This window comes from Colias croceus, chromosome 19, assembly GCF_905220415.1.
Source record: "Colias croceus chromosome 19, ilColCroc2.1".
In the NCBI taxonomy this organism is placed as follows: Eukaryota; Metazoa; Arthropoda; class Insecta; order Lepidoptera; family Pieridae; genus Colias; species Colias croceus.
Window position 1 is genome coordinate 5,440,577 of NC_059555.1, and position 23,273 is coordinate 5,463,849.

Genomic DNA, 23,273 nt, shown 5'->3' on the forward strand with positions numbered 1-23,273 from the left:
CTAGGATTTAGGAACAACAGCTAAAGAATGCTCTACGCCTGTTTACACTAAAAGAAGTAGAAGAAACATTGTAGGGGAATGGGCATTCGCTGGTTTGATGTAAATGCACCGTAATATGAAAGTATGTGGTAACTGGTATCGTTCCACATCATATTCTGTGATCTGTGTTCCACATCGTTCTGTCTTGCAATATTCGCATATTAAATTATTATCATAAATAGGGGGAGCTCCTTAATTACTAGAATCCTAGATCAATCAATTAGATCAAATGTTTCTATACTATGGTTTATACTAATACTATAAAGCTTGAGATTGCCTGTTTTATTGTACTACTTAATACTAACTAATACTTATAAAATTCCAGACGCATTTTTTTTCAAATAGATGAATTCTTAAAACTCTAAGTGTACACCCCAAAATGCTCACATTAGCGAAGCGGTATATGCCGGATGCGCGAATCTAAAGAAGAAGACATGGATTTTAACGAAAAAATTAGCAAAAAATTTTTGATGTAATTTTGTTGTTTATGTAATTTTTATTGATCAGTCTAAGCAAAACTACAAATCCCTTCGCGCTTAGTATACCGATAGTGGGACACCCTGTATATTTTTATCATTCGAATTTATTTTTGTACTGCGGCGTGCAATGTCAATTCACTGCAGGATATCATTATAAACATCACGCTACGAATAATCCATACTAAAATTATAAATGCAGTACTTAACTCTGTCTATCTGTATTTTACTCAATCACGCCTAAACTACTGAATCAATTTTGCGTGAAATTTGGTATGGATATATATTGATACCCGAGAAAGGACATAGGCTACTTTTTGTCCCGAGAAAATGACGCAATCCCGGAAATCCCACGGGAACGGGAACTATGCGGGTTTTTCTTTGAATGCGCGGGCGAAGCCGCGGCCGGAACCTAGTAATAAGTATATATTTTATGTCAATCACGTAGGTACCACGACGAAACAGACCACGAAACGTACCTACATAAGTAATGTAAAAATAAAATAAAAATAAGCATGACACATGAAAAAATTTAAAGAATTAAAAATAAGATAAAATTTGTACGACACTCGTGCCTTTATAGAGCCGAAAATTCTTCTAATTTCTGCACGCCTATATATTAAAAAACGAACAATGATGCTTTATTTTTATTCTAAACTGATAGGAGTAAAAAATTATGTACCTAAATATTAAACGGTATTATAGAAAAAATATAATAAAAAACGAATTCGTGGCGAACTAAATAAACTAAATAAAAAATTTATAGTTAACCTCACCTTTAAAAAAAGTGCCTCTATCAAACTACTACAGTCCTATGGAATGGTTTTGACTTTCTTTATGTAGGTAGTTACCTATATAATATAATCAATGATATAGATTATAGGCCAAGGTTAATCGGGTAAAATATACTACAAGAATAATTAATGAATGTGAAAACGATGATCCATACATGTAAAATTACTTTCTATCTTGCGATGAGTAATAAGTATCTCTAGTTATCAATAATAAACGTACGAAAAACTCGTGGCGGTTAAATTATACCTATTGATATTTGATATCGATTAATGATGGGCTCTAGCTTCTGATATGAACATTGATTAGCGGGTTCACCACGAATATAAGTAACCGGTACATTACATTTTTTATCACTTTGCCGAGTTCCTGTGGAGACAGTTATAATACTATTTCCCAACCATGGCTTTCTTTGGAAAGATGTTCAAATTGGAACGCACTGAAAACTTCGAAGATTTCGTCAAAAGCCTAAGTAAGTATTTTCCATTTCCACAAAAATATTAGGACTTATTATGTTCTTTGTATGTACCTATACTTAACTAGGCAAGGTCTTTTAAATGTTCAGTAGGTATTCTTACTACCAAATGTACCTATACAACATCTATTACCCACATACAATTACGAGATTTATTGACAAAAAACCCACTTTTTTGTTTCTAGAACTCCCACCTGCAGAAACTCAAGCATACATTAATAGCCGATCGACACAAAAATTGGACCAAAATGGTGACGAATATGTTATTACAACGGTCTATGAAGGAAAATCCTTTGAAATGAAATTCAAGAGCGGCGTCGAATTTGACGAAGTTTTAGCCCCAGGAGTTGTTGTGAGTATCTAAATATAAGTAACTTGGTATAATTTATTAATGAAGAGTAACTATTATTACATAAAACAGGTCGTAGCTAGTAATAAAATATATAAAATGCATTGTATTTTGCCTGCTGCTGTCATGTCGGTCTAAAATGACGGACCTACCAACATATTCAGACCTAAGTAAATACCTACCGGTACGTTACCTCCAAAATTCTTAAAATTTAACCATATAATTAGTTAGGACTTAGGTACTAGATAATTAATATACTGATTAATTTCATTTTAGCCCAAGAATATAATCACTGTAGAAGGCAACAAGCTGACACAAGTACAAACATTCGACGATGGCAACAGCATCACATATGTAAGGGAATATTCTCCGGAAGAACTAGTAGTGGTAAGTTGTATGTTATTATAATATTATTTTACAAATGATAACAATCGAGTACCAGAAAGAACGAAATCATCAACGGAACTCAAGAGCTTTTCCTTCCGCGTAGGTACGGTGAATCTATGACTATTTATGTCTAATCTATCTGTGACTATTTATGGTTTATCACCTACGGAATACCCAAACTACTATGGCATTGGCGCCTTTAAGATAAGAGTGTGTTTATAAAACACCTGTAACACTATCAGTGTTGCTAGTGTTTATGGGCGGTGGTGACCACCTAACATCAGGCGGCCCACCTGCCCGCTTACTTGCTCTTTGTTTATAACATTTTGATTCAGTTTTGTGTACCTATCAATTATTTTACAGACAATCACCTCCAACTTCTGGTCCGGCACTGCTAAGAGATTCTACGTCGCTCAATAGTCATCAGTGGAGTAGAAACATATTTTAATGTAAAGAGAGTATTGTTTAAGTTCTTGTTTACGAAATATAATCTCGCTTTTTACGCAGTGTTTTATTTTTAATTTTTTAAATGGCATATGAGTAAAAATATTGAACCAGGGAATAAACACCAATCTTTATCATCCCATCCCATTTAAGTGAGTATTTATTAATTCTAATATTAGAAAATTTGCTCACTTTTGTAGTGCAAGCATTTTGCGATAATAATCGCCCTAAATGTGTATCAGTCCTCATGCTTATCAGGATTATATATTTTTATGGAAGTGTAAACTGTCAGTAAGTAAGTTTGCACCCAATGTTCGTTTGTCGCACATTTTTATCAATTCGATTGATCCTAAATTAGGAAAATTCCCGGGTATCTTATCTATCTGTGCTGTAATTTTTCAATATCCTAATATTAATAATTAATCTCAATGTGAGTGACGAATGAGAAATTCTCTTAACAACAATAGGTAATTAATGTTCAGCTACACTTTATATTATTATTATTAATTTTATAATCCTGTCTCTTTAGCCATTTCAAACTCCACTACTTACGGTATTGTTCTGAAGTTGAAAAAATTCACATTTATATGGGGCCGTCTAGAAAGTTATAAAGCTAAAATGTTACCAAAATCATGGTTTGGTTTTTCACTAACAAAATATATTTCACGATCTATTATGTAAATCTATCTATTATTAAAGATACTTTTTGTACATATAAAAAAATTGTTTTCAGTAGAGTAGATGCTGATAATAAAGTTATTATTGAATGTAGGTAATACTTAATTTTTTTAACTCCCAACCTCATTATTCCCGGTTCAATTGCTCTATGAGCCAGGTTTTTGATAATTTCATAGACTCGATAAATATGTTGTTGAGCTACTGAAGAAGAAGATAATGTGAAATTTGCACTAGGCACCTAAAACTAAATGGAAATTTATCATCTGTGCTTTGTCTTATTCACAGTGTATGTCTGTGTAGACCACAAGCTTATCAAAACAGCAATATCTATACATAACTACATAATTATAAATTATCTGAATAGGAAGAGAAATTGGTCTGGAATAATGCGATTTGGTAGTTAATAAAAAGTGCTACAACCAATTCCAAATTTATTATTAATAAGAGCATAATGAAAGTTCTGATCATTCTTCGATATCAGAAATAGAGATAATCCCTGATTTTGTAAATCCTTTTGACTGAGATTTTAATGATTAGATTTCTACAAGTTAACTTTGTCTTATTTTAACCTTCCATACATCCATCACTACGCCAGCTTCAGTAAGACACTTTAATAGTAGATAATTTTAAGTATAGAATTTTCCAAGTAAATCAATACAACAAATAGGTATGTAAGTATTCGCAATCGTGTAACTTATCCTCGCTATTAACTTACATTAAATTATCGAAACAAATTTCGTTACTTTTCTCTTTTACCATAAAATCGCAACGAAACTTATAATTCTAATAAACTATGCATGAAGAAAATTGATTTAACCACTCTATATACATATCGTCTTCGGAGGCTCGGGGAATATGATAGTTGCCGAACAGTGACGAATTTTTCTATGCGCATTATTAGTTTGGGAGTACTGTACTTTTAGGATAGGTAAGTACTACAAAACTAAATATCAACTCCAATATATTATTAGTCTTATAAGTGCCCTGTTCGCAAATTTCAATTGATGACCACACTTGAGTCACATCTTTAAAAAAAAGTATGAGTAAAATATGACTTTGTTTTATTTTAACAAATTTATTAACATTTAAGTTTGTTTTGAAACATCTGAAGAACAATATACTTCAAGGATTAATAAATTAAATGATAACAATCTAGATGAGCATCACAAAATACACATTTAGGCTCAAATGGATAAAGGTCCATCCGTGCAGTTACATTACAACGCATACACACTAAATATTCCATATCTTCAATTATTGGTGTTAATGTTAATACACAAAACATATTCGTATGTCCACTTTTACATGAGAAGCCTTCTATAACATCATCACAGAATTGACAAACATATTTATTTGTATTCAACTTAGATTTCTCGTTATGTATGTCTATTTGCTGAAAATCTATATTGGGTACACAATCACTCAATGATAATTTATATTTTTTACTATAATGCTCAAGGAAATTTCTACAGCCAGATAAACATTCAGATTCTAATGTACTAAGCGCATGGTCATTATTCAACATCTCATATATTTCAGTAATACGACTAGAAGCATATGCAGCTAATATTTTATCCTGTATCACAGCAACTGATGTTTCAGGCAACATTCCTTTTGATTCGTTCTTTAAAATACTTTCCAGACTATTATATAATTGTAGTAGAGCTAAGTAGACTTTCATTTTGTAAATATCTGTCTCTGCTTCTTTGAAGAAAGATTCATAATCAATTTTTGGCAATTTCTTAGTTTTCATACATTTATATCTTATTAACTCGATACAATCCCACATTGGAGCCAATTCATTTGATGGGTTCTTAAATATTAAACTATCTACTTCACTCTCTCCGTCAAAATGTAGTGACACTACATACATTTTTAATTGTTCTTTTCTAAACTTTATACTTCTATCAAGAAGAGCTATATTACATATTGCATCATTTTCAGTAAAGCAGAGACCATACAATTCATGGTTTGTATAGGTGTCTTTCAGGTGAATTTGTTCAAAATTCAAATCTAATGTATTATCGTTAATTAGAATATTCGCTTTATATATGTTCATATTTATTGTCGCCACAAACAACCCCTCTTTTGCTTTTGTAATTGTTGTTATTCTTTCATCGTTAACAATTTTAACAACTTCCGATACTAAATTAAAATTCTCATCATACATTTGTGCAACAACATGTCTGTGTTTATCAAATACTAGAATTATCTGATTGCCCTTAAGTATATATTTGATATACTTTGGTATTGATCTATCCTTATACTTCCATATACAAATGGTTGATATTTCTTGTAACTTATCTTCATGTATTTGGCAAATATTTGCAGTTACTTCTCCTAACATATTACAATATACAAATAAAAAATTATCATTTCCACAGGGTATCCATTCCATAGACATAATGTCTACATCATTTGCTTGTATTTTACCAACATTTTTTACACTTAAATCAGAATCATGAAACAGGAGACACCAAAAATATATACACCCACTTTTCTGAGCAGTAGCGAGGTAACATGATTTGTCCTTATTGATAAGAGGACACCAACAAAATGTAGTAATACTGATGGAGTAAACAATTCCTTTCAATTTGTTAAAGTTTATGTGTTTATTCACCATAGCTGGGATCAGGGCCTCTGAAGCTAGATATTGCCTAATGATTGTGGAAAAATCAAAAAGACCTGTCCATACTTTTCGTTTTTTTCCAAAGAAATTTAAATTACCAACACTATTCAATGTTGCTAGGACACTTTGATTATTAAAAATCACATTAGATGGTGACCATTTGAATGATGTGATATTTGTTAATTCCCTGTTCAAATGATCGCTGTATGGCCATAAGCATGGGTTTGTTATCATTTCTACGAGCTCGATATTTTTTAATCCATCTTTTGAACAGTTTGTCAGGTACTCCACACATGCACTGTTTTTTGGACAGGGTATTGATGATTCCACTAAATTTATTTTCTTGTCAAAGCACTGCAAGTTGTAGGATAATTCCAGAATATGTAAGTGTTTATCTGCACGTAACGTTATTGCAGAGTTGTGATAATTCAACATTGTTTCTTCATGCTTACTGATATTAATGCATCTGCGAGATATTTCGTTCAACATACTTATAACTGCTATGAACTCGAAGATTTAGTATATTATAAATTATTAATATATTTTTATATGAAATAGGAAGTATTAACTGCCTCTTAAATCCTATTTATTTTATTTCAATTAAATTCAAATCTCTCATGTTGCTTTGTTGTGACATTTACACTATATTAAGTGCTCTATTAGTTTGTATTTTGTAATTTGTTTAGGTTATCTACCACAGAGTGTGCAGTAAGCCACAGATTAACGCAAAGAACATAATTATACCTAAAAGGCCCTACTCACGGTTCAACACAACCCACAATCTGCTGACACAATTTGTTGAAGTCGCGATTGAGCGTTCTCTACTCACGATTCATCCAACCCTCAATCTGCTGATACAATTTCATTCCGCGATTGCTTGCCACAACGTGTGCACGTCACGTTGATGCCTGGCCTGATGCTAAACCTCAACGCAATAATACGCATTATTAATGGATATACTAATTTATGAAATATAAGATAATTATATTTGTAAAGCTTGTATTTTTTCCAATTTTATTGATAGATTTCAAGGGCTGTAAAGTATAAACGGCTATAAAATATAAACATCTTCCTCAAATATGTAAAAATGTCTTTCCCGCGTTTATCTCAAAACCGCCATTTTGCGATTACTGCGCAGCGCGATTGAGCCGAGATTGGAGCAATCACAATACTCACGATTCAACACGCACACAATCTGCTGAGACAATTTGTCGGGTTGCTTCCGCGCCGATCCAATACACAACATGTTGGGTTACGCCCCCAACGTGCCCTCAACTATACTATTCACGACACAATCTGTCAGCTCACTGCAGATTGTGTCAACAGATTGTTACTGAAATTGAATCGTGAGTAGGCTACTTAATCGTTCTACGCACGGGTTCTACGTAAGATGTCGTGTACACAGGTCGTGTATAACATAGTGATAACATAGGATGAACACAGGTGTATATATAAAAAAATGTGTGCGTGTACTAGTGTACGTACACGTAAGAAGTGAAACTTCTTTATGGCCTTATTTTTCAAAAAATAATTTATTAGTATATGCAACTTTACAGAAATACGTCGAATCACGCGTGGTAGGGATAAGAAAAAAATAGCGCGTAACGGAAAAATGTCACGCGTAACGAAAAAATGTTACACTAAATTTTTTTCCAACCCCGTTATAAAAGTACGCGTGACATTTTTCCGTTACGCGCCATCTTTTTCTTATCCCTACCACGCGTGATTCGACGTATTTCTGTAAAATTGCATATAGTAAATTATTTTTTGAAAAATAAGGTTAAAGAAATTTCACTTCTTACGTGTGTACTTCTTACTAGTACACGCACACATTTTTTTTTTATATTATTATGCTATTGCATAGCTTCTATCGCAGGCCTTAAGCGCGGGGACCGAATCGAGAAATTCCGTAACGAAAGACCTCACTCTCCCTATTCCGACGGGCTCGGAGGTGTGACTTGAAGGCATGCTATGCAATGCAATAGCTTTACCGCGGCAGTCCCCGAGTGCCACACGTATTTTTATTTATTTACTATTATAAAACTTCACAAATTCCGAACGTAAAATGTAAAATGATTCAAGTTAAAATTAATAGATGACAGTTGACACTGACAAATATTTGACACACATTATTAAAAAAAAGATAAAAAAATGTCATAACAATTGCACCACAAATTGCACGTGTTTTTTAAAATAATAAAGCTTTGTTTTGATAAAAACTAAATAATATAATATAATTAATAAACTGTCAGATATTTATAAGTAATGTAAAAATATCGCAATGGGCAAGAAAAGATATAACGCTAAAGCGCGGCAAGTGGTAAAAACCAATGTTGATAATTCTCAAACCAACGAGGTATGTATTATTTACCTAATACTGATTAATAATTATGTGTTTACTGTATTTGTAGTCCTTTGTAATTAGATTTAAGTTATAAGGACATTATTTGTTGCTATTTACAGTGCAAGATAATTCTTTATGAATACAATTATCTTAATGCATTTTGCATATTATTTCAGATCAAGTTAGAGTTTGCAACAAATAACTATGGCTCAGAGGATCCCAGTAATTTATTGGCTCTGCCATCAAAAAAGAGAAAAACTAAAATTGTAGCAGAGAAGAAAGAAAAAACAAGATTTTTGTCCAAGGCACAGAGGAAGAGATTGGAAAAAATAATAGACAAAAAGAAAAAGAAAGAAAATGTATGTATTTATCGTTGTATCATAATCAAATTAACCTTTATTCTCACAAATTATCTGTGAATATTTGAAAATGGTGTGCTCTTCTTTTTTTGCAAAGATACTAATACAAAAAACAAAGCAAGCATTTTGATTAGATTTTAAACCAATAGGTACTATATGAAAAATGTTTAAATAATTAGTAAGCTTTACTTGTTCAAAGTTGATTGTTTATATATGCTTAAACTTCAGCGCGCGTCATTATTAGAATCTCTAAGTCAAGTGCAAGCTTCTAAAGAAGAAGTGGAGCAACTTACTACAATTTCTGCTTTCCAAACACTTGGTCTAAGAAAACTTAATGAATATGATGTAGAAACTGCAAATTTGAAACTTAAGAAACCAGATGAAGACCAAGAAGAACCAAAGAAATTCAGTAGTATAGCAGGTAATAAGTTTTCATTTTTATGTTTTTGTGGCTATTACAATGATAAAAAAAGAGTTGGCAGAATTTAGGATTTAAAATATTGACATCATAGTTTTGAAGGTAGTTTTCAGTTTGGACTGGTGAGTAATAAAACAAATTGGCTAATTTAAACAATAAACATTTGTAATGAGAATAATTCCTGGAGTAAATACAAAAAACTGCAATTGTAAATTACTTTTTCAGGAGCAAAAAAACGTTTACGTCTGCTCAGACTGGAAAATGCCAATAAAGTAAAGAAGACGAAGTATGACCCAAATGTAGTGGGATTAGAAGAATCCTCAGATGATATTACAGAATCTGAATCTGATGAGGATGAGGATGCTGTTGAAAATGGTGATCAGGAATGTATCATAGAAGAGAGTAATATAAAAGACATTCCTAATACTGTAGAGGTTAAAGAAGAAGAGAGCACAATTGTTATAAATGATGACATCAAAAGTATAAAAATAGATAATACAGAAACAGACCTAGAAAAGAAAAATAAAAAGAATGACAAAAAAGCTGATAAAAAGGCTAAAGAAGTGAAAAAACCACTGCTGTCTCATGAAACAATACATATCAATGTTAAAAGAGACCCTAAAATACAGGTGGCAAGGTTGAAATTGCCTATACTGGGCGAGGAACAAAAAATAATGGAGCTGATTAATGAAAATGAGTTCCTCATTGTTGCTGGAGAAACAGGTGTTTATTTATTGTAGCAAGAATAATTAGCGGGATATTGTTTATTAAAAAATAGTTTTCTCTACTTCCTTACTATGATGTTTAAATAGCAGTATTATTTCCAGTTAGTGTTGCCCAAATGCAAGAACAAGACGAGACTTAGCCAGTCTTGGTCTTGGTCTTGCGCCAATACATCTGGTCTTGGTCTTGGTCTTGGTCTTGCGCCAATACACCTGGTCTTGGTCTTGGTCTTGGTCTTGCGCTCCCAGTCTTGGTCTTGGTCTTGGTCTTGCAGCAAGAGTCTTGCAAGTCTTGCAAGTCTTGCAATTACCTATTAGTCTATTACTATTTATTAAAGTTTACTTTAAATCTTAGAAAAACGTATAAGAATTGGAACATTGTGAGCTTGAATTATCATAGCCATAGTAAAGATCAAGCAGATTAATAAATAACTAGTAATGCGCATAGGTCCAGTTTTTCATATTCTTTGATACAGTTTTTTGCGTCTCATAGAATTCCTAAGCGTACCTACCTAGTTATACACCGAACTGTTACACCCAAATACTCAGTGAAATAGCGCTAAGTCCTAGCTGCAAGACGCAAGAGTCTTGCAGGCTATGTCTTGTTCTTGCTCAAGTCTTGCACGGTCAGTCTTGGTCTTGGTCTTGCTAAAAATACGCGGTCTTGTTCTTGGTCTTGGTCTTGCAAAAACGCAAGACGCAAGACCAAGACTGCAAGACCAAGACTGAATTTGGGCAACACTATTTCCAGTATGGATAAATGACAGCACTATACATATAGGTCATCTAGTGCCATCCTTTTCCCACACGGAAAATCTTTCTGTAGACTGTAATACATCACTATAACCCCCTGGAATATATTTTGCCATAACACACCCATTTTTTTCCATATTGCACATATTTCTTTAAAATCATTAAAATATCACATTAATTTTACAGGAAGTGGTAAAACAACACAAATACCCCAGTTTCTATATGAAGCTGGTTATGCTGAAAAGCAAATGATTGCTGTGACTGAACCAAGGAGAGTGGCCACTGTAGCTATGTCTGCCAGAGTCGCTCATGAGTTGGGATTGAGTAGTAAGGAAATATCTTACTTGATGCGGTTTGAAGGAAATGTTACAAGAGACACAAAGATTAAGTTTATGACAGATGGTGAGTATTACTGTGTAACGGATTCTCAATTGAATTATGATACATAAAGTAAAAATAATAAAAGCCTATATCTATATCAATGTGGCCTATATCTATATCATGCTTTCGTCAATTGACAAATGCTTGCATCTTGCTTAGGAACAATCAAAATTATGTTCACGGAGCGGCACAGTCGCGTTATACACTCGTTATGAGTTTGTCGTGCGGCCGTAGACACAGTTTTGATTGTTTCTATGCAAGATGGCATTCGTCTGGCAATTTGTCGACCGATTTTGTTCTATATATCAATTGATAAAAGCTTGCTCTTACAACTCTTAGTACAACAATATAAGTGAAGTCTCATGTCCCCTAGTGCAAGCAGCAGATGCAATATGTATACATCTGTTTCATTGATTGATTTTCTTTAGTACAACAATAAAGAAAATCAATAAACAAAATAACTAAATATCAAATTTTCGCATGTATCAAATTACAGGTGTGCTCTTAAAAGAGATACAGTCAGATTTCCTCCTCAGCAAGTATTCAGTAGTAATTATAGATGAAGCCCACGAAAGAAGTGTGTATACAGATATTCTACTAGGATTATTATCTAGAATAGTTCCTTTACGGAGAAAACGAGGTTCCCCCTTGCGGCTTATTATTATGTCAGCTACATTGAGAGTGGAGGATTTTACTGAAAATACAAGGCTGTTTAAGGAACCTCCGCCTTTGATTACGGTAAGGTGACATTTAGACCAAAACTATATTCTGAAAAAGTGTGTTACGTACTTTTTCAGAATATAGTTTTGGTAAATGTTAATATTGTATTATCGAAGTTTAGGTATTGTATACTAAACTACAGTAAATACATCCTACTTCAGTTATTAGTTACCTTAATATTTCAATTAAATAAGTAAGTATTGCAATCCTACTAATATTATAAATGCGAAAGTTTGTATGGATATATGGATGTATGGATGTATGGATGTATGGATGTATGGATGTTTGTTACTCTTTCACGTAAAAACTACTGAACCGATTACAATGAAATTTAGCACACATATAGAGGGTAACTTGGATTAACACATAGGATAGTTTTTATCCCGGAAATCCTACGGGAACGGGAACTATGCGGGTTTTCCTTTGCAAACGCGGGCGAAGCCGCGGGCGGAAATCTAGTAGATAATAATTGTAGTATTAGTTATAACATTTATTTGAGTATTACATGAATATATTTTTTCTGCCATTATAATTTGCTTAAAATTGTTTGCTCTTTTAGATTGATTCCAGACAGTTTCCTGTGACAATACATTTCAATAAAAATACTTACAGTGATTATTTAAAAGAAGCTTATAAAAAGGCGGTAAAAATACACACAAGATTGCCAGAAGGCGGCATACTTATATTTGTAACTGGTCAGCAAGAAGTAAGTACATAAAAAAATCATCTCATTTTAATTTTATTTAGGTTAATAAATACATTTACATGTTAGAATTTAAAATAAAAAAGTCATTGGTATTCCTAGTCCCTAATCAATTAATTGTATTATTAGAAAAAGATAAAAAATAATCTAATTAAAATAATTTTTCAGGTCAATTACCTTGTGCGTAAACTAAAGGCTTCGTTTCCATATCGCAAAGATATAGATTATTCAAAAATAATCACCAAGAAATCTACAACGGAAGTAGATCCAGCACTCGATTCTGAACCAGAAGACATTGAATCTGATGATGACGAGGTAAGTAATAATAATGATAAAAAAAAGTCTCCATAATAAAACTGCAAATGGAATGATGAATGACAACTGTTTTTGAAATAAATATTCTGTTGACATACCTTATAAATTTATACTTTGTAAATCACAACAAAATGTACTACATATTTAACGCATCATTTGAATTGTTTTTAAATATGGCTATTTCACTACAAAAATATGTTTTATATGCTTATTATAAAATGGTATAAAAACAACAACATTAAAAATATTTTATTTAGGTTTTAAATACACTTTAAAATATAAAATTAATATTTTTAGGTAGAAAAAGAGATGAAACGTGCAAGAAAAGCTAGGAAGAAGGCTAAACAAAAATCAAAAGCATTACCAAAGATCAATTTGGATGACTATGACATGCCTGAAGACGATGGGCAAGCTGATTTAATTGGAAATGACGATGATAGTGAAGGACATTTGAGTGATTCAGGTATTTATTTATAACTCTTTAATGTAATAAGGAACCTTTTAATTATTGTTATTGTATTAAATGTGACAGATATTTAAGTTTTGAATAAATATTGCCTGTGTTAACTTTAGAGTAACTTCTTAAGCTAGGTGAGATTTTAAGGGAAATATAAAAAATATAAATAGATTATTAATTAGCAGATAGATTGAATACTAGTAATTACTAGTATTAAATCTATCCGCTAATTAACCATCGAACATAAAAACACACTTTGTAAGCACTCTTATAGAGCCGAATATTAGGGTGGGTAGCCGTAAATAAAAATACATCAAAAATATAGGTGAATAAGTTTAGTTTTTAACATTATTATGTTGCATTTTATTAATTATCATATTACTTTATTTAAACTTTTGATTTATTCTCCATTCAGACTTCGAAGATGATAGTCTAACACCAGAAATCAAATCCTGCCGACAGCCTCTATGGGTCCTACCTCTATTCTCTATGCTTAGTTCCGCGAAACAGGCCAGAGTGTTTGAAACCCCGCCTGTTGGAGCAAGGCTATGTGTTGTTAGTACTGATGTAGCTGAAACTTCATTGACTATCCCAGCTATTAAGTATGTCGTTGATACTGGAAAGAAAAAAATGAAGTAAGTATGTTGGTAGTTTTCTAGTTGTAATGATAGTAAATGACTTTGACAATGATGATAGAAAGCAGGATGGAATTGTAATAAATTTTATTTCCAAATGGGCAAAAAGATATGCAAAATGTGTTTGTAAGTGTTTGTTGTACATATATGAAATAATTTAATAAGGTTTTGACAAAATTGCACTTTAAAATGTAATAACTAATTAATATGAAATGAAACCACGTCAACTTCAGTAGCCATTTTTATTTTTGTTAAAATAAATTCGTTTCTATTATGTAATATTGCAAATAGAAATAAAAGACGATCGAACTGACTTTATTCTATACTTCAGAGTATACGATCACCGCACTGGCGCTAGTGCCTGGCGCATTGTGTGGACGTCGCAGGCCAGTGCGTCTCAACGGGCCGGTCGAGCGGGACGTACTGGCGCTGGACACGCATACAGACTGTATAGTAGCGCAGTATTCCAACACGATTGTGCACCACACTATGAGCCCGATTTGTGCCGAAGACCTGTAGATGAGTTGCTGTTGCAGATGCGCTGCATGGGCATAGACAAGGTGAGTGTGACGTCACAGACTGTATAGTAGCGCAGTATTCCAACATGATTGTGCCCCACACTACGAGCCGGATTTGTGTCGAAGACCTGTGGATGAGTTGCTGTTGCAGATGCGCTGCATGGGCATAGACAAGGTGAGTGTGACGTCACAGACTGTATAGTAGCGTAGTATTCCAACATGATTGTGGCCCACACCATGAACCGGATTTGTGCCGAAGACCTGTGAATGAGTTGCTGTTGCAGATGCGCTGCATGGGCATAGACAAGGTGAGTGTGACGTCACAGACTGTATAGTAGCGCAGTATTCCAACACGATTGTGCTCCACACTATGAACCGGATTTGTGCCGAAGACCTGTAGATGAGTTGCTGTTGCAGATGCGCTGCATGGGCATAGACAAGGTGAGTGTGACGTCACAGCTCTGTTTGTATAGCAAAGTATCAACACGACTGGGCTGCATTTGTAATGCCATCAGTCACGTCATTTCGGTGCGAATGCACAGCAGCTATTTCTACTATTAAAAGGGTTAACTTTGTGATTAACTTTATTATTTTCTATGTCGAATAAAGACTGTTCTTTCATTTTTAGACGCTTTATATAGGCACTAGCCAGTTTAAAGCTACAGACGCTACATAGAGCTATGTACATACATAATATGATTAACATTAAAAATGTTTTATGAGGGTTTTATTCCTGTCCCTATCCTTTAATATTGAACACATAATTGGAATGAATATTATTTATTCTACCAAAAACATTTATCATATTGATAATAAATTATTACACTGTTTAGGTGGTGAATTTCCCGTTCCCAACTGCTCCAGATAGAATGCAACTGCGATTGGCGGAAAAACGTCTAGAAATTTTGGGTATACTAGAGAAATATGAAACAAACAAAAAAAGACGAGGAGACGAAGACGTAAGTAATTTTTATGTAAATAATAAATATGTAGCATAAGAATGTTCTTCATTATATTAAGTCGTTGTCCAACATCTTATGGGGTATTTTATAGAACGGAAATAAATTATTTTACATAATTTTATAGAACTGTCTACAAATCTATCCATATTAAGGAAACATTACCCTTTAAATTGTTTATAACTTTTTCTAATATATAATTATGTGGTAATACACATAATATTTTTATGTTTTAGGTGCTAAAAGTGACACCACTAGGTAAAGCGGTGTCAGCTTTTCCCCTTTTGCCGCGCTACGGTAAAATGTTAGCGCTCAGCCATCAACAGAACCTACTGCCTTATACTATAGCGTTAGTTGCTGCTCTCACTGTGCCTGAGGTAATTTATATTTATTAATAATATGTGTATTTTTATATTGTTAGTTATTTGAAGTCTGGTTTGAAATTTTTGCATTTTTTAATAGTTTATCTTTGTTGTGAGACTGAATAATATAAAATGTGTTATATTTCGCAAGTATTCTTATATTTGTTTATTTTATTTTTGATATGATTACAATACAGGCCACGAGTCTTGTGGGGGGAGGGGGGGGGGATCTTGATTCAAATAATGTTACATAGTTTACTCAATTTACTGTGATAACAGCCTTATTACCTTATGTATCAACGAGATTGTATGCGTGATTTTTGAATAAATATTTTTTTTTTACTTTTAATTTTAGATTATGAGCGGAAAGCCAGATTCTTGGCCTGCAACAGGCAATAATCTTTTATTGGGCGATCCTGGAGTCCTATTAAGAGCCGTGGGAGCCGCGGAGTATGCGCATACGAAAGGAGAAGAAGAATTGTTTTGTGCTAAATATGGACTCAGGGAAAAGGTAAATAAGAACCATTTTTCTTAAGAATAAATAATATTTGGATTCACTATTAAAATTAAGTTTGAAAATGATGCCTAAAATAGACTATTAAATAAAAATACTTGTATGCTGGTGCAAATTTGTTCGCTCCGTGATATTTCTGCGTTATAATGTTTGAAAATAATTGCCAGTGAAAAATATACCATTATAATATATTGTATTGCACCTGCTCCATTGTGAACAGTTTTATATGTTTTATCTTATATATAAATTTATAAATGTTTTATCTTACTTATTGTAGCAAAAAAGACATTTTTAAAACCTAACTGCATACTAGTAGCAGATATATTTTGCTAATGAGCGTATACAATAGATTTTGAACGGTACTGTTTGGAAATAAGGTGTTTATTTGAATGAATGTTTTATAATTATCTATACAACCCTTGCACATTTTTTGACATTTTAATAGGCGATTGCGTATCTAGTTGTTTGTAGACTTGTAGTACGTCAATGGTTCATCATAATTTGAATTTCAGGCGCTCAAAGAAATACGCAAGATAAGAAAGCAACTAACCTCTGAGATAAACCTAAGCGTCTCTGGAGTGAATGTAACAGTGGACCCAGAGATGAAGCCACCAGATGAGAATCAAGCAAGGTTGTTACGGCAACTGCTGCTAAGTGGTTTGGGAGACCAGGTCGGGAGGAAGATCGCTATGCACGAAGTTAAAGAGGGTAAGCAGGTTGAAATTATTATGGTAGTTATTCACTATTTTTAGGAGAGAACAAAGTTTTTTTTATTACAATTTTCATTAGACGTGTAATTTATTCAAGAAATGAGCTAATTTTTACCTACCTATAAACAAATTTTTTTTAATAACAAAAATTAGCTTTAAATGCTAATTTTTGTTATTAAAAAAATATGTTTAATGTTTATAGGTAGGTATCAATCTTTATTTATTTTCACATATTATGTGATAATTGTAGGGTATGTTTTAGAAAATTCATATCATTTCAGCTGTCTAACAAAAGGTTTTTATTATGAAATTCATATGTTGAAAATATATTTTTACAATTTTCGAAACTTTTCCTTGCTATCTAGGTTTTTATACCTTTTCTGTATATTCTTTGCTTCGCTTCGCAGGTGAAGACAAACGCAAATACAAGTACGCGTACCACTGCGGTGATCTAGAAGAACCAGTTCATCTGCACTCGGAATCCATACTTCGGAAGACGATACCGGAATGGGTGGTGTACCAGGAGCTGTACGAGACTGGCGGTGATGAGAGACGCAAGATGGTGATGAGGAATGTGGCGGCTATTGAGCCGGAGTGGCTGCCGGTGTATGTGCCGCAACTGTGCCGTCTTGGTACGTGATGAATTGTTAAACTAATGATAAACTATTGTCAACAATACTTATATTAAACTAGTTGTGTTCCGCGGTTTCACCCGCGTGTCTCGATGATGATATATTGTCTATAAACCTTCCTCGATAAATGGGCTATCCAACACCGAAAGAATTTTTCAAATCGGACCATTAGTTCTTGAGATTAGCGCGTTCAAACAAACGAACTCTTCAGCAATTTATGTGGAATGAAATATTTGTGTGTTAGTTTGATATCAAAGTTAATTGAAGTACATTGATTTTTTTTCGACTTTCATCAATGTTCTTATCGTGAATTGACATTTAAGTTAAAAATAATAGATGAATATTTTCTACACAATATATACATTTCTGCTAAAAAAATGAAAATGTACTGCTTTAGTGGATGTGTCGAAAGCGTCACGGTGTAGTGCTATAATTAAATTCGGTGTTCTAAATTATAAAGTTATAGCTGTGATTGTCCTTTATATTCTTGCAAGTAAATAAAACTTTAATAAATTTATTAATTATTACTTTTGTTAACGTTAAATACAATAAAATTCATTTCTAAATATTATTTAATTGTGTATTTTCGTTCAGAATCACTATCGGATCCAGAGCCAAGATATGACGAGAAGAGCGGTCGTGTGAAGGGCCATTACAAGGGAACATTTGGAAAGGCTGGTTGGGAATTGCCTATAGTGGAAATCGATTTTCCCGATAAAATTGAACGATATAGGTAACTATGATACATGTTAAAAAATGCTGTGTGAATAGAAAATGGTTTCGGTTCTATTTTTATCAATACCTATTAATTTTGTTGATGAAGAGTGCTTAAATTAACAAAAAACTAATTTACAAATGTGGTTGTCTCTATGTCGAAAGGTTTTTTTTGTATCATAATATACGACAAATTGTAAAATTTTGCAACACGCAACTTATTTTCAAAAGCCTTTTTTTTTGTTTTTATTATTTGTATTATTCAATATTTTATTTATCTACAATATAAGTATGTTTATACAATGTTAAAATTGATGTTTACAACCAAAAAAAAAATGCCTATTAATTAAATTCGTACAGCTATATAATCTAAGCTATCTCTTGCAGATGGTTCGCGCGATTCCTTCTAGAAGGTTCCGTGTTTCCAAAACTCAAGAAATACGCGACGTCATTACTATCACCTCCTTCTACTATGATCAAGAGTTGGGCTAAATTGCAACCGAGAACTGAGATTCTGTTAAAAGCACTAATTTCTAGACGTTGTGGTACGAAGGCTGAGTTACAAAGGGCTTGGGAAGAGGAAGCGAGTTGTAAGTAAATTTAGTTTAAACATTTAAGAAGTTTTTTATTTATAATATCATTACAAATATTTTTCTTTGTATTGCGCAGTGGTAAAGAATTGGTTGATTTTTAGTTAAGAAGTATCGATAGATTCGTCTTAAATATGATATAGACACTATTCCTAAAAAAATAAACAAAAAAATGCCGAATTTTAGGCGCCGCTTTTATTCTCAAAAACTGGTATTTGTTTTTTCAATTAGTTTGTCTCTTGTATATTTGTTGATTTAATATTGGACAATATTATATAAATTAATGGATAACATCTGTGTGTTAAATTATTCAATAACATTTAGATTCTTTGAGCAATAAATTTTGTTTCAGATTTACAAGAGGAGTATTTAAAATGGTTGCCAGAGTCGGCTCATAATGAAGTAACCTTATACTGGCCTCCCTTATAAAAATTATTTATTGTATATAATTATTGTAAATAAAACGTATTGTTTTATAAATAATTGTTTTCTTCGCACGACCAAATAGATAACTTCTGAACTCGGTAAAAAGTTTTATCGATACGATTTTTCTTTTCGTAAGAAAAATATATTTGTATTCAAAATTGAAGAAAGAATAATTCCCCATTTTAGTATCGCGTAAAAACACAACAAACTGTATCTGCAATTTTTTTTCCCCAAATACTTACAAATACAATACGATTAAATTTATGAATGTTATCATGCAGGCATATTTACCTAGTTTTATTTAAACAGCCTTAATCACAATGTGACTTAAATGCTTAATTGTTAACTTATCGGTCAATAAAACTCTAATGGTGCTATACCCGGCGCGGCCTAAGATGATCCCTATGACACTGACAGTTATTCTCAAGAGACAAACTTGTAATGGCGTCACCATTAAATTAGAAACGTATTGGAGGCGTCTAAAAATGGCATTTATTAATTTTTACGTAGCTTTATGCCATTACAATGATATTCCGTTGGCATTATAACAATTCTTAACATTTACGAGAAATTATAACAATCTGACTTTACGTTTACGTCCTTCAAAACTTACATCGTTGGCATTTATCGACTAGTGCGGAAAGTATCGATAAACAAATTTCGATAATGGAAACGAGTTCACATTTTTTCCATGCTTAAGCTATAGTTCATTCACTATTGAATGGAACAGAAGATCGCAGCATAATTATTTAATTAATTTCCGTTCGCGTTAATTTACTTACCTATGATAATATAAGTTTTAGAAAAATTAAATGGGGGATTCCATTTTCATGATAAAATAATATACACTGTGTTAAACGGGTTAAAAATTACGAGAAAATGATAAGGTGCATTTTTATGTTTTGGAAAACTTTCGTTTTACTTACCGTTTCGTTTACATAATAGACGTTAAAAATTCATTTTATAATATTTGTAAAAACATGTTTACCGACGTGGCTGAATGCAAACCACGCCTTTGCCTATAAAATAGTAAAGTATCGACACGATCCATCATACGAGCAATCACTAAGACGAACTGTCATAGGGATCATCTTAGGCCGCGCCGGGTATAAAGATTATATTGTGACAAATTATTTCGAACAAAAGATATGTTGTTTGAAAATAATTTAGACAATTATACTTATCTAGTTTTCTGCGGCTTTTGTTCTATTTCCTTTGTTTAAGTTTTATTTTCGCAATAAATAATCTCTGTCGAATTGCAAAACGAATCTACCTCATCAAAATCGGTTCAGCCGTTTTCATGTTTGATACTTATCCCTCCACTTTCACCCTCCAGAATGTAACTAATATAGTACTTATAGTATTCCAAAGCTGGTATAATAGACCGTATATAAATGATTATACCGGCATTAATTTTATCAGAACTATTGAAAGAAATGATAAAGTGATAAAATATCTCATGCATGAATTTAATGTTATGTCATCATCAGATAAAACGTTATTTCAGACGATATAAATTAGTGGACCATTTTTTTGTTGAAATAAATAAAAATAATGAATAAAGAAAAAAAATGGACTCTACATTTTTAATTGATATCTTTATAAAAATTAACAAGTGATAACTGCGTTAAAAACAACCGACTTCAAACTTGCACTTTGACAAAAATGCTCATAAAATAAAAACTACTTGGCCTATCCGAATAAAATTTTTATGGGACCAATTCGATACCATCCCGCATCGAACAAAAAAAAGAATCACGTAAATCGGTTCAGAAACCATGGAGTAATCGGTGTACATACATAAAAAAAAAAAACATACCGGCCGAATTGATAACCTCCTCCTTTTTTTGAAGTCGGTTAAAAATGTAGTCTACTCTTTATACCGGAAAATAACCGTGTATACCATAAGAAACTTAAATATATACATTCACAAATTGCGTTACAGTTTTCCAGGCGTTGAAGAAAAAAACTTGTGAATGCCAAATTTTTCTTCAGTGTATTCAGTACTGCAAAGCTCGTAACGTTACTCTTAAATCGTGTAAAACCAAATTGACTCATTTACTTACATCCACCTTCCATCACTAATAAGAAACGACGACGCTCGTTCGCCTATTGTTCTGTCTCAGGACGCTCTTATTTCGTCTACAATAGATAATAATAATTCAGATCATTCAGTTTGATTGTTAGAGACGTCAAATTGACAGTATCTGTGAATACGCCGCGCTGTGAACATGCCATAGTGTATCGTGAAAACAACGTGAAAATGAACGTTCTATACAGTTTTATTTTTATTCTCTCGGTCAATTATTGCTATGGATTTGCGCTGCCCTTTGAAGGATTGTATGAATTGAAGATAATTCATTACAACGACTTCCATGCACGGTAAGTGTTGTTTTAATAGCTTGTTAAATAATGCGTGCATTGAGATTAATTTGCTTTAATTATTTATTATGGTATTGTTAATTTTATGTTTACATAACTACATAATTATTTATATTTTATTGATTTCGATTTACGGATATGCTACTTAATTTTTTTTTGACTGGCTTTTTAATAATTGTACCTACCTTAATTGTACAATAATTTATTATTTATGTACATTACTGTCTATCAAGTTAAGGATATTAATTCTTTTTAATTGTTTTAAAATATTATTGCGAATTGAACGCTCTTGAATAAATAGGCAAAACAATTTACTTTTCGACCATAAATTAATTGTATTGATGCATTTATGCATTTAATTTAAGTACTTCATTTAACATATTTAATGCCAAAGCTATTATACCGTTAATATTGCAATTGCGGAGGTGATATTTGATAGGTCAAGACCATTCGAGGTAAAGTGTCGTATTGGTCAGTGATCCGTATTTTTGAAAGTACCTATGTAATTATTGAACATCTCGCTGTAACATTTAAGTATTTAAATATTTGTTGAGTAAATGCTAAATGTAAATAAAAAATTACTATGTAGGTAGTTTCAAGAGTGCTTTCCAGTTCACTTTTCAATTTTCCCGCCAAAATATATTATGTAAATATAAATTACACACATACCTACGCAAATTAACCTTGAATAGGATGTTGTTTGAATATAAACTTGTTTTTAAAAATTAATATATATTTGGAAAATTTAAAAAAAACTCATATCTACCAGATATCAAAATTTACTACTTTGTGCCACGTTTCATCGAAATCGATTTATAATCAATAATATAATAAGTATAATAGTATGCCTCAGATAGATATGAATTATAAATCAGAGCACTGACCTTCCAATATTGCATTTCATTACGATTTTATTTTATTCGTAGTTGCAGGTAAGACGACTTTCGATAGCGTTGTTTATAAAATACAAATGACTCACTTTAGTATGGAAATAAGGCTCAATTTTAAATGCTGTGCGAAGGACAATGAGGAAATTTCCACCGAATGCTGAACATTCGTTTTATACTAATCTACCTACTTATTGTTTTTTTTATAGACTATATATTATTTTCGGAACATTAACCTTTAGCTTATTGTTTTTGTAATAGGAGGTCATCATTATTCACGTTTCTACTTATTTATACTTTCGCGTATTTTATAGAGTAAAATAATAAATTCTAAAGATGAATCTTATTCTATGGAATAATTATAATTGTCATGCGTAAAGTTAGCGCGAACCCTTTTTGGTCACACAAGTCCTTTTAAAAACAGGGCATACCGCATAAACAATTATTGAAATGATCGACAGCAATCGAAAGTAAAACGCCTAAAAATTGCAAAGCGTCCCTAT

General features: G+C 32.4%; 4 protein-coding genes across 4 annotated transcripts in view; 3 read left to right on the forward strand and 1 right to left on the reverse strand.

Annotated features, from left to right (window-relative positions):
- Positions 1–1,650: 1,650 nt before the first annotated feature.
- LOC123700317 (fatty acid-binding protein 2-like) lies at positions 1,651–3,020 on the forward strand. Its single transcript, XM_045647499.1, has 4 exons — positions 1,651–1,779; positions 1,968–2,134; positions 2,408–2,518; positions 2,882–3,020. Exons 1-4 carry the CDS (start codon positions 1,710–1,712, stop codon positions 2,936–2,938), a joined length of 405 nt encoding a protein of 134 aa, XP_045503455.1. The 5' UTR covers positions 1,651–1,709; the 3' UTR covers positions 2,939–3,020.
- A 1,675-nt stretch (positions 3,021–4,695) lies between these two features.
- LOC123700386 lies at positions 4,696–6,910 on the reverse strand. Its single transcript, XM_045647587.1, has one exon. It carries the CDS (start codon positions 6,756–6,758, stop codon positions 4,770–4,772), a length of 1,989 nt encoding a protein of 662 aa, XP_045503543.1. The 5' UTR covers positions 6,759–6,910; the 3' UTR covers positions 4,696–4,769.
- Positions 6,911–8,465: 1,555 nt separating this feature from the next.
- LOC123700044 (probable ATP-dependent RNA helicase kurz) lies at positions 8,466–19,555 on the forward strand. Its single transcript, XM_045647151.1, has 19 exons — positions 8,466–8,625; positions 8,790–8,972; positions 9,201–9,393; positions 9,616–10,113; positions 11,052–11,267; positions 11,743–11,984; positions 12,526–12,672; positions 12,838–12,984; positions 13,282–13,447; positions 13,857–14,076; positions 14,408–14,636; positions 15,428–15,553; positions 15,790–15,930; positions 16,271–16,426; positions 16,942–17,137; positions 17,547–17,771; positions 18,366–18,504; positions 18,873–19,075; positions 19,428–19,555. Exons 1-19 carry the CDS (start codon positions 8,551–8,553, stop codon positions 19,502–19,504), a joined length of 3,579 nt encoding a protein of 1,192 aa, XP_045503107.1. The 5' UTR covers positions 8,466–8,550; the 3' UTR covers positions 19,505–19,555.
- Positions 19,556–21,663: 2,108 nt separating this feature from the next.
- LOC123700421 overlaps positions 21,664–23,273 on the forward strand; it is a 28,145-nt gene continuing 26,535 nt past the window's right edge. The window contains exon 1 of the mRNA XM_045647631.1: positions 21,664–21,883. Within this exon, the coding sequence (XP_045503587.1) occupies positions 21,765–21,883 (119 nt within the window). The 5' untranslated portion in view covers positions 21,664–21,764. The remainder of the gene's footprint in view (positions 21,884–23,273) is intronic.